The following is a 12652-nucleotide window of genomic DNA, read 5'->3' as shown; positions in this document are numbered from 1 at the left end:
AGATACAGTTGACTTCTGGGAAACTCACAGCCAGCATGTTCTGGTCGAACACGTATTGAGGACAGCAGACCGAGAAAGCACTTTGTCTTGGCTGACTGGGAAGTTAATACACTCAGTCTCTTGGGGTTTCTCAGAAGTCCAGTTCCACTTTTATCCCCTATAAAGTGGGCACAGGATTCCAGCTCTAACTATCGTGACATTAGTGGAGAGAGGTGTGTGGTTGCTTTACTACTACTGATCCAACGGGGACACTGAAATCAGATCTTCCCCAATGTCTCCCTCGGTTTCAGCCTCAGATGTGAATTCTGATCCGCCGACGTGGGCTCTTGAGTTTTAGCAACTTGATTCTCCGCAAGTCCCAGCCAAAGACGTCAGGAACACTTTTCTGCTTTCTTTTAGATTGGACCATCAAGGCTAGGAGCTGCGCAAAGCCAGCAAGCGCCGCACGTCACCGCTCAGGAGCACCAAGGGCGAAAGTGGGAATCGCACCAGGCGGTCCTTTAACCTTCCGCCTTCCCGGCAACCCCCGGGCGGGAATTTAGCACAGCGACACCCTCAGATAGACTCAAGATAACAGTCTGGGACGGGTGGTCGCCGGTCTCGCGAGAGTTGGTTGTGGAGCGGCTGCTCGTGGCGAGTCTCGTCCGTTGGCTGCGCGGTGATTGGCAGGCGGCCTGGGTGGCTCTCGCCCCGCCCATTGCTCCAGCACTAAGCGGCCGCCATTGTCAGCTCGGGCAGCAGCTGGAGGAGGAAGCACAAACGGAGAGTGGTGGGGCGGTCAGGCGGCACTGCGGCGGGTAACGGTTGTGTCTCGTGTGCTGTCTTGGGCAGGGAGAGGGAGGCGAGCGGGCATATGCGGGTGCGGGTGGCGGCGCTGCCTCGGAGTGGCTGTCGGTGCTGGAGGCAAGTGTCACAGTTTTGAAGCTGGAGTCTCCATCTTGTTCTCGTGTGTGTGTGTGTGTGTGTGTGTATTTGTGTGTCTCAGTCTCACTCAGCTGAAGCCCTTGGCCCAGTTTCCTTTTCCTTTCCACTGGCAAGGCTCTGAGAAACAGACCCGACTTTGCAAACAGCTCCTTGTCGAGCAGTTTGGCGCCATAGCTGTAAAATAATATCTCTCAGATTTCTCCTTATCCACACACCTTTTATGTACTCAGTCAAGGAGGTTGGCTAGAAAGAGTATGAAAGGAAATGAGAGAGTATGCGAGAAAATACATCCTGTTTTACTACTCTACTACATTAGATATTTTAATTTTTATTTGTCACTTTAAAAAACATCAAGGAGGGTAGCATGTTTCTTAGTTTGCTCACATAGATTAGGAATACAGGAAGTTGCTTTATACTGAGTCAGACCATAGGTCTGTCAAGCTCAGTACTGTTGACACTGATTGGCAGCAGCTCCCCTGAGTTTCATGTAGAAATTTCCCCAACCCAAGGGTGTCCAGGGTTGAACCTGGTACTTTCTGTATGCAAAGTAGGTGCTCAGCCACTGGGCTATGCCCTTTTCTTACGTTAGACTGAGAAAATTGTTATTCCACCCAGTATGCTGCAAGGCTGAGTTGGAGCCCGGATCAGCTGGTAGCCTCTGAAAGTGTGTACTTTGTTGTTGTTCTCTGAAAGTGTGGACTTTAACTTTCATCATCTTCAGTTAGCATGATCAATATCTAGGTGTGCTGGGAGCTGTATTCTAGAATCATCTGAAGAACAGTCTGCTGTGTCCCTTGCCTGTCATGAGCTCTTGCCAGTGTATATTGTAGATTATTTATATCAATCATGTTTATATCAATCACATCAATCTAAAACATGTTTTGATTGAGCCATCCTATATAATGTTGATGACTTCCTCCTCCTCAGTTATTCTCTGTCTTGAGAGGCAGCATGACACACATTTTGGAGCTGCTTCATTTTTGTCACAAGCTAATGGAAATCTCCTTGTTCCACTTAGAAGTGGAACATCTCATTGCTCCATTTCTTTTCCCTCTTTGCTCACCTAATTAGAATTTTATATTATAAGCTCTTTAGCCCACACTGAATCATAACTGAAGTTTGGCATAACTCTTCCATTCCTAAAGATAAAAAGGATGCTATCTTACTGGTTAATTGCTAATTCTAATATGTGAGAAACTAGTTTACTTTCAAGGAATACTCTCATTAAGTGTGTTAGAGTAATGACAAATGTGGCAAATGGGTATGGTAGGGTTTGTCATGGGAAAGAAGAGAATAATTGTTTCCCAAATGTGTGTGCAGTGGCTTAATTAAAGTGTTTCCATTATCCTAGATCAGCTAAATTTGCGCCCAACTATATAGCCAAACTTCTTTTGTCACAGCTGTTGAAAAACTTTAAATACAGTATGTGTGTACATGACTGCTATCTCTCCTCCGTAAGAGGACATTCACATTCATTCTGGTGAGGACCTCAAAATTGCCCCTTCATTTCTGGATAAGATAATGACAAAAGTAGGGAGAAAACAGATGTACAGATTTGTCCCAAAGGAAGAACACTGCTTACTTAAATGTTTTCAGTACTGGGTAATATGTGTTGCAATTAGGTCTAAATCCTTGCTATTGTTTGGTGTTGCAACAACTTTTGGGACACAAATGCTGAAAAGGAAGGAAAGTTTTTATAGCCTTCACCCATGGCAGCCTTATTGTAGATAAGCTCCTCCTTCAATTTGCTGCAGTAGTGCTGTACCTATTTCAAGTCTGCTTATTATATCCTTTTCCTGCAACTATGAGAAATGAACAACATGATCAACTTGTGCTGTTTATAGAAAAGTGAATCGAGAAGAGGGAAGAAAATAACACTTTTCTTCAAACTCTGTCTCCCTTGCTGATTTTTCCTGTTGAGTTCTGGTTCTATGATTTTGTCCCAGTTGTGCTGTCTTATTGGAGGAAAATAGTGGAACAAAATAGTTGGAAGGAGGAAAATAGTGGATAGTGGATTCTGGTTCTCTTGTCCATGTTCTGTTAGTCCCAAAGTCATGCCCAACCCATTGCAACCCCATGGACGACATTCCTCCAGGCTCTCCTGTCCTCCACCATCCTCCGGAGTCCAGCTAAGCTCACACCAACTGATTCAGTGACTCCATCTAGCCACCTCATCCTCTGCCATCCCTTCTTTTGCCATCAATCTCTTGTCCATACTGCGCTTGTAATACCCTCCTGCCAGTATGTGAATTTGGTGGATACCCAAATCTGGCAGATACACAAGTCTCCTGTGTAATGTCTAGTTTCTGTTTAGATGCCCTAATTTATAACTGGGTGAAAATGAAGGAACAGCAACTCAGTGAGTAGGTTCACATATCATACTAACCCATTCTGCACATAATCAGTAATGGCTTGGTTGTTCACAGAACAACCCAAAATAGGCCTGGTAGGTGATTAGATTCACTGTGAATTGTCCCAATTCCTCTTCCCTTGCTTCTCTAGCTGGTGTCCCAGGGAACTTTTAATTTCCTTTCCCTGCTATGATTGCAAGCACTTTTTCATTCACCACAGCCAACCTCCTTTTTGTGACAGCCAGTAACAGCTCTTCCAAAATGTCTTAAGATATATATTGAAGGAAATCTCACTAGTGTACTTTTTTCTTTGCACTTTTTGCTTTTTTAAGCTGGACTTGTGAAATTGCACATGTGTGCACTTGCAGGAGTGAGAAGTAGAAAGCCTTTCCCTGGACAGTGTCCTGGAGGTGTCTGTTGTCAAACTATGGGCATTGACCTAGAAAGACTGCAAATCAATATACTTTTTTAAAATTTGTATTCTCTTAACAGTTGTAAAAGGGTAAGCAGTCAAAGGAAAGCAAAGTCATGAGTAATCTTTGCTTGTGGAAGCAATTAACAAGTAGATATCCCATTTGTGGTGAGATCCTCCAGTTTTTTGGGTTGGACGCAACTCTTTCCAGTGACCTTGCACTTATCTTTATTTCCCAACATTGTAGGTGCTCAGGAAGATGGAAAAACACAACTCACCCCTTTAACAGGAGCATGGAATTTAGGCAGCTAGCTGTCAAATTCAGGCTCCCCTTCAAATGACATATACATTTGGCACATAAACAACAACCCTGATTTACCTTTTCAAAATCCCCATTTTGAAAGGAAGTCTGCTCATGGGCTGCTTGCAGGAGTCAGGAAAATATGAAAAAGCACAAGGATGCTGAAAGGAGACAAGTCTAACCAAAAACAAAAACCATGAAGGAGGTTATCTGTTGCATACCTGTCCTTCCACAAGTTTGACTAAAAAATGTAATGAGTAAAGAAGTGAATAAATGTGTAGAAATGTCTTGCACTTAAAAAATAGAGTGGTGAAGCAGTGACAGCTCTGCTGATGTGTCACATGGCAAAAGGTAGTCTCCAATAGAAAAGGGGAAGAGACTGCATGCCATGAGGTCTTGTTGCAGTAGGGGACATGGATAGTGATGGTTGCTCCATTGTGTCAGTTGGGCCACTGGAGAAGGCCTGGGTGAGCTCAGCAGGAACAGTGGGGAAAGTGACACTCTTGCTGATCAGGTTACTTACTAATTGCCAGAACCCACATCACTCACTTGGATTAGGATGACACAGCAGCCCATTGTGGGTTCACCCCTAAAACAAATCATAGATTGTCAGGGCGGCATATTGTCCTCAAACAAGTACTCTTACAGAAAGTGGACCACATATGCAAAGTATGACAACACACTGACTTATCACCCACAGTGGATTGTCATGGCATACAAACCTACTCAGTCTTGCTTCCCCTTTCTCCTTATTCACTATGTTGAATTGGATTCTGAAAAACCTTTATGAAAGTTAGTATAGCATAAAGGTTAGACTGGGATCTGGGAGATCTAGGTTCTACTCCCTGCTCAGCTGTGAAGCTCACTGGATGGCTTTGGGCCTGTCACTGACTCGCAGCCTAACTTACCTCTTAGGGTTATTGGGAGGAGGAGGAGGATTGTGTAAGGATTATGAGTACCTTAAAGGAAGAAAGTTGGGATATAAATATGATAAAAAAATACAAACAGGTCTTTGTTAATGCAGGCTGCTGAGATCCCAAGTTATACATTTCCAGCATGCAGATATGATTACATTGCCGGCAGGATTTCCTTTTAAGTTGATACTTGTTAATTTTGCCCTGTAGAAACATTTTACAACTCTATCCACATATATCATGATTCAAATGTATTTTTCTCATTAGATTTTTATTTCTACAGAAAGGAAATAAAACAGTTAGTACAATGTTCAGCATTGCTTGGCTCTCATAATTTAAATGAACGTCTTTTAAGAAACTTGATTAAGACATACCCTTATGATCAGGCACCATTTAAAAGAATGAGTCTCTCTGCATTTATGCGATCACACGAATAAGCTCTTCTTAGAATTCATTAAGATAGCATGAAGACAGGTGTAAACTCTGTTAAAGGAAAGTTTCTTAAGAAAACGTCAGCAGTAATGGATAAAAAAAAGTAAACAGAGGCAAGAATAGAAGGCCATTTCAATAAGGGGTGGAAGGCAACACAGGAGTCCATCAGGAAACTGTGTTAGCAGTCAGGACTCATTAAAAAATGAGATGAACTTCAGAGACGGTTGGTTTTTCAGTGACACTGGGGTGTGATAGCAAAATGGATTCTCCATGGAGAGAAGCAGTATGCTTTTTGGAGGCAAGGTGGACAGCATAGCCATCATGCTGCATATGAATAGTCAGGGCTGGCTACTGTTGGAACAGGATGCTGGCCTGCAAGGGCTTTAGTCTGATTTACCAGACTGTTCTTTTAAAAGACATGGGTTTTCTTTAAATGTTAATTATCAGTGATAATCAGTTTGATTTATGTGATGATTAAACTATAGCATTTGTCTAATCAGTGCAAATGTTAATAAAATAAATCAAGGACAGTGTACTTCTAACGATGCTTTCAGGTATACATGAGTTGCATTCCTATACATGCTTAGGTGGAAAATAATTCTACAACTCTCTGCATTCTCAGACTTTCTTGGTTGACAAGGGAACTGTTCTGTAGGATTTTTTTCTGTTTGAATATGCGTAACATTCTGCCCTTAAAGAACTTTGCAGATCACTTAGTGCTTGAAGTACTCTGCTACTAATTTCAGTGAAATGGGTAGATGTAATATTCTTGAATAGGTTACTTCTGCAGTGTGTTAGTGGGCAACTTGTAGAGCAAAATGTGGAAGTCCCCAACTCCTATCAGCATTATCTAGCATGAAAAAAGATGGGATTGTAAACTAATATGCCTCAAGGTATCTACCTTTGATAGATGATGTCAGTGGCAGGACAGGAACAAAACAAAAAAAGGACAAAGGCATACACTTTTTTTTAGTGGCAGCACTGAAAAGATATGGTAAGATATAAGTATCCCAGTTCAAAGTTAACGTAGATGGAAAAAGTTTAAATCTGGATTTTTGCAGAAGGAAACCTTAAAAGAAAAACACTGTATTTGGGAATTTCTTACAGCAAATCACAGTGTGTTGAATGCCTGATAAATGCACAGACTGAACTAAAAACTTTTAACAAAGTAACCTTAACCATTTTTAATGTGAAACTTTGAGTACACTATATTTTTCTGACATAGTGGCTCTTTCCTTGCCCTTTCTGTCATTCTCATGTAACTTACACTAACCAGTTTATCTTTTAAGGGGAAAGGAAGTCATTTTGGTATATTTAGGAACATCTGATCCCATGATTTCACCTCCATACACTGTGATAATAAATATATCATTTAATAAAACAACATTATGCCATAGCCATTGAAATGAATGTTATGTAGGTACGGAAAATGCAAGAATGAGAAACATTCTGAAGCTAGAAAAAGGAAGGAACTGGTTATGCAGCAACACAGTATGTTCAACTTAGGGAAGGCTGCCTGATAAAACTTTTTTTCTCTCTTGACTGAATCTGTGTGCAGTCATAGAAGCATAACTTGCAACTTCCAAAAAGTCAAGGGTAAGGAGTAATAGGAACAAAGAGGCAAGAATATACTTTTAAAAATAGAAAAGTGGAACTTGGCATCATTTTAGTGATGCTGATGTAACAAAGAAGAATTCGCATGTGCCTGCATCAATATCTCATTGAAACTATATTTTCTTGCCGCTTGGTGGAAATGTTAGCATGCTAGGGTCCCATGTACACTGGCATTTTTTCATCTGATTGGAAAATCTGAATATTTGTTTCACAGTATATAGAAAATGGAATCAAAACCGTCAAGAATTCCACGGCGGGTATCTGTTCAGCCATCCAGTTCTCGAAGTGTTAGGACAGGAACTGGAAGTGGAGGAACCAACATAACTGACTCATATCATATGAGAGAGTCTTCATTGAGACCGGAATCTGGATGCCAGGTAAATTTATGTTTGCAGTCGTATATGCTGCATCCATCTTCAGCTTCTAAGTGTCAGCTTGGTTATATCAAACATGCAGAATAATGTTTATCTTCTTTTCTTCCCCCTATCATTCTCCCTTAAGTAGTTTATGAGAAATTGCATTATTAAGGGAGTGGTCTTGTGTACATTTAGAGAGAAAAAAGCCCTACAACTCCCAGTTCTGCCACTTGAATAAGTGCGGCTTAAACTTCCATAGGATACATTTCATTGTTGTGAATTACAGATGTAAATTGCTCCTTAGTTCCCTTTTTTAATATTATTTTCTTTTAATGCAGTCTAATTTTAGTAGTAGTTAAATGAAGATAAATTGGTCATGAACGCTTCTACCTTCTTGCTCTGAAAAAAGTAAATATGTTAGGGGCTATAGGCTAGTTTGGATTTTCATATCACAGGATGGAAACAGTGCTCTAACCTTAGAGTTGGGAATTGGAACTCTGTCCCTCCCCCACCCCCGCACAGCTGTTGCGGGCCGAATCATGCCAGCCGGCCTCTGAGGTTAGGAATGCAATCATGGAGAGGGGGATAAGACGGGTGTTTCAGGGGAGGAGAGGCCATGATAACGAGCCATCCTGTCATCTCTCCAGCTACCTCCTCTCCCACTCCCAGTGGTTCCAGCTAGTAGAAAGCACAACGTAGGAGTACAGGGAGGTGAGGTTTGCTTCTGCAGCTGCTAAATGCATGTATCCATCCCTCTGAGACAAGGCTTTGCAACTAGAAATTATTTCAGTTCTCAGTGAATTATCAGAGGCAAAGTGAATGGGACTTCAAACCACCTGACTTTGGGGAAAGGGGAAAACCTCTTTCCTTCTGCCTCTAACTTTTATGTTGTTTGTGCCATGTGGCAGTCTTACCTAGCCCCTTCCAGAATGGCCATCATTTGCTCGCATTCCAATTTGCTCGCATTCTAATTGGCCATCATTTGCTTGCATTCTAAAAAGTGCTGCATTTTAGTATGATTGCAGCATTGCTTCTCTTGTCTCCCCAATGCTGGATTATCCAGCCTCCACTGAGAGATGCAGTGCATCTCTTGTGTGCAGTGTAACACCTCTGGCCATTACATTCCTACCATGTACAGGCTCTTTTTCTTCCTCTTCTTTTCTCACATACTTACAATAATTATGGATGTACTCCCAATAGTAGACTTTCTGTGGAGCAAATGCAGTACTGTAGTGCATGTTTGATCTTTGATAATAGTGTATATAATTGTGTAATTTCTGCAACTTTGGCATTTTTCCTTAGCTCTTGTTTGTGTGCTCCGTTCAGTACTTTCTCTTCTGTCAAGTTTCTCGGTGTCAAGCTATGTTAGTTTTATGAAGATTATGTAGTGTAGAAGCATTGTCTTAGAAGGAATGGTTTCTAATGGTTTCTATTGAAGAGGTATACAGGGCCTCACTGAGAGAACCAAGTGTGTTGTGTGCTAGCTTGCGTTTTTGGACGTTTAGCAGAATTAAGTATCTAAAAATAGATATACTTCATGTAGCTACTTTTAGCTTTGGTACCACTCTGTAAGACTGACCTATGAAATGATTTGGAAGGGATTTGTAACTCTTCTCTCTGCTGCTTTTCTCAGTACAATTGCAGTAGATTATATAAGTAGGCATTTTTTCTGTTGAAATGTATGTAAGAATGCCTTACATGTGCTGCTTGTAAAATGGATTGCATTCATTCAATAGCTGGAATACTGGATAAAGTTTACTTAGAAGATTCTTTAACTTGGGCTGCCCTCCTAATATATGCAATTTGGTGAGCTCAGTGGTTCTTAACAGTAAGCAGGAATAAGAATTGAGGTCTTAGTAATATTGTTGTAGCTCAAAATTAAATGTGTATATAAACATTTACATCCATTTTCACAAAGTGCTTAAAGAAGAAAATAGAAATAACATCAATCATTAGAAATTATGGCCAAATATAAGTAGAAATAGAAAGTTTTTATGTTTCCTACAGAGAGCAGTGGTCAGATAATTCCAAAACCTACAGGTTACAGGGGTAATGTTCTGTTGCTAGACATCAGTGTTCTGAACAGGCGCAAGGGATATAGCTCATTGGTATATGTGCTAAGATAGCGAGATAAAGTTTCTCAGGCATGTTGATCCCAAAATTTGTAAGGTTACCCGGGTCAAAAGCAACTATCAAATGAGCAAATGAGTTTGGCCTGGAATTTACAGACTGATAGTGCTATGGGAGCTAGGTTTATATAAGGGTTCCTTACATTATCTGCCATCTGTCTTATGATACTTACTGTGTTGACATTTTTCCACAGACTCATAGAAAACAAAATAATGCTTTATAATAACTGCCCTTGGGACCTTCAAATGATGTAGAAAAGCAGATTAGAACTGTTAAACTGCTGAGTAACTGAATGAGAAACTATAAAATTTAAATGGGTAGAATAGCTGAGAATATTTGTTCTGAATACAAGAAATAACAAGACTGAGCTATATGAATTACGAATCAGGCAGAGCTTCTCCTTTTACTATCTTCTATTTGAAGGCTTCAGAAATGCCAAAATACAAGGAACAAAGGAAGATTCGTAGCTATTATTGCTGTATTGGATTCCTCACTTGCAAAAATCTTTTGCAAATTTTTAAAATATCATTATGAAAGATAATTCTTTTAGAATCTTCATTTTCCCAACAAACTGTTCCTCAAGTCCATTTTAAACATGTTGTTGGCTATATTGATATTACTTGTTCCATAATACTGAATTTTATTTGTGTAAACTAGATGCTGAACTATGCAGAAGGAGAGAATCCAACTAAAATTAGATGAGTGCAACCACTTTTATGAGTGTGGATCATCAGATACTGCAGTGTGTTCTACTGGCATAATATGTACGGCTGAATGATTCAGTGGAGCGCTGCTATTACTATTTGAATGTAGAATGCCCCTGTTGGTTACTGCTTTAAGTCTCAGGTGCATCATTGCATTCCCAGTCACAGATCCCTGGCAGCTAACATTGCAGGTAGCAGTAACACTGTTTATATGTGTTGCTGAGTGTAAACATACCTAGTATATTTAAACAGGCCATGACCAGTAGTTACCTTGATGATAAATTCTTCAATTAAGAAGGATGAATTCTGCCCTAATAGAAAATTAAGATGTTAAAGAACTAATGATCTTAGAGATGGTCCAGCTCTTATTTCTCCCCCTCCTTGCTACATATCATTTCTAGTCTTGCTAACATAGGGCACTACTGCAAGGGAAGAAGTCCTTACTTCCTGAGCAAAATGTCTGCATTTCTCTCCATTCTTTGTATAGCTCTGATCTTACTTGAGACATAGGTGAATGAAAGCAGAGTTCTTTCTATGGTGACCATTTCTTATCAACTTTTTAAGATAATGCTATATCTGTATCTAGAATGCCCATTCTAACAGGTAGAAAAATGTCATATTTCTTGATTTTGATAGTGCATAAATAAGAAAATAAGCTCTGTAATATTTTGGTAGCAGTCCAAGAATATAAATCTCTTTAACATTTTGATGTTTTAGATTAAATGTAGCAAATGTTGCTTATTAGACTTAATTGTAAGGTATAATGACTTGAACAGAAGGCTGAAATAAATATCTTGCTTTGTAGGAATCTAGCCGGTTGCATAGTTCCAGCAGAGACTGGGCAATTGGAGAAAGTGAAGTATATGAAAGCCCATGGAAGCTTCCAGCTTCATCTCCAACTCGTTACTCAGGAACACTTGATCGTCCATGGTCTGGAAGATTTTTGGGAAGCAGAAACAGATTGGTAAGAGCTGTTAAGTTGTCTCCTAAAGGGTCACCTAAAATACTTTTAAAGTTATAACTAGCTGCTTAATATTTTGATGTTAAATTAATTTCTCATAATCACATTTCAAAGAAACATGTAAGCAGCATCAATAGTCAAGATTTGTGTTAAAAGGTACAGAGGGATTGAAGAAATGTGTCTGGGATATTTCCAGAAAAAAATACACTAGAAAAATATCTGTGAGGATTCATGCTTTTCCAATGTGGATTTCCTCATCCAAGTTTAACTTTTATCTTACTATTTTTGCCCTGCAGTGTTTATACTAATAGGTTGTTGGTGTTCCTGTGTGGAGGGACACAAATACACTGTAATTTTTAAACAGTGGAAAACTTGTCTACACAACATGATATCTACAAATAATTTTGCAACTTCACCATGGGCGGACAAAACCACATTGTTCACTCAAATGCAATTTTAAACAATATTTACTTATTTATTTGTAATGGAGGTAGCATCCGCTTATGATAATATTTTAATGATTCCACTCAGGCCACATAAGATCTTAAGACTATAAGAGGAAGAGGACTAGAACATCAAATGTTAGCTGGAAATAGGCAGAAGCAGTGAAATGGATGCCAGAATCCATGGGATAAGTCCAGGAAGTTCTTCCCTGGCCTCAGCTAAAAGAGGTAGTCATGAAAAGTTGTCTATGGTTATGCTTCCCATTCTGTGTCTGTGCTTTTATGGAAAAAGTTAGAATTTTTAGCTAGATGCACTGGATTTTACATTAGAAGATAAATTCCTCAACTTGTGGTAAGGATAGGCTTTATCTATGATTATGTTCATGTTTCTTAGTATCATGCAGTATTTACATATACCTGTAGTTGGCTATGGAGTGTACAAAGAACGGGAGAAGAATTTACTTAATACTCAAAATCTGAGGTTCAGAAACATTTAGTGGAAGAATGTTCACCTTCAGTCTTCTTCCACTAAATGTTCAAAGTGAAGTTTACAGCACATAGGGAGATCAACTTTACTCAGGTTTACCGCCTAATGCAATTATTTCAATTGCATGCCTTTTTATATTGATGGAGAGCCTGTGCATAGACTACTGTGAAATGGAGGCATGCATAGTCAGAGTTCCATGTCATCATGGGAGGCCCCATGCATAGCATGGCCACCCCTTTGTAAACATGTTTCCTAGTACATAGCTGTCAGGGGGAATGGGGCCCTTCCCTTTGTGGGAATGCCATGTAGGAGAATGCCTGACTAGGACACTTGATGATGTTGGATCTGTACTTAGGATTATGTAACTAATCTCTTGTGGATGGGTATTTTGTGCTAGCTGTGTTCTCTTATGCATAATTGATCTGTCCCCAGACAGTTGTATTTGGGTAACATAGAAACATAGAAATAGAGTGAGTCAGAAGGGGTCTCCCAGGCCATCTAGTCTGACCCCCGGCTCCAGCCAGCTCCACTCACGACATGCCCGCCATGTGCATGTCTAGCCTATCTTTGAACACTCTCACCGATGGGGCCTCAACGACCTCTTGTGGAAGCCCATTCCACAC

The 12652-nt window shown here is 40.1% G+C and overlaps 1 protein-coding gene across 11 annotated transcripts in view; it reads left to right on the top strand.

Annotated features, from left to right (window-relative positions):
* Nucleotides 1–200: 200 nt before the first annotated feature.
* LOC123021716 (E3 ubiquitin-protein ligase MARCHF7-like) overlaps nt 201–12652 on the top strand; it is a 27944-nt gene continuing 15492 nt past the window's right edge. For 5 of the 11 annotated variants that reach the window (XM_044426752.1, XM_044426750.1, XM_044426749.1 and 2 more), the window contains exons 1-3: nt 202–797; nt 7163–7325; nt 10944–11102. In XM_044426752.1, the coding sequence (XP_044282687.1) occupies nt 7173–7325; nt 10944–11102 (312 nt within the window). In that variant the 5' untranslated portion in view covers nt 202–797; nt 7163–7172. Of the gene's footprint in view, nt 904–7162; nt 7326–10943; nt 11103–12652 lie in introns of all 11 variants that reach the window. The other 6 variants (XM_044426754.1, XM_044426753.1, XM_044426746.1 and 3 more) reach the window with 5 other exon arrangements.

The sequence above is a fragment of the Varanus komodoensis genome, unplaced genomic scaffold (genome assembly GCF_004798865.1).
Source record: "Varanus komodoensis strain SLA01 unplaced genomic scaffold, ASM479886v1 scaffold177, whole genome shotgun sequence".
Classification (NCBI taxonomy): Eukaryota; Metazoa; Chordata; class Lepidosauria; order Squamata; family Varanidae; genus Varanus; species Varanus komodoensis.
The sequence above is the reverse complement of the archived record's forward strand: the minus strand, read 5'-3'. Positions and strand labels throughout refer to the sequence as shown.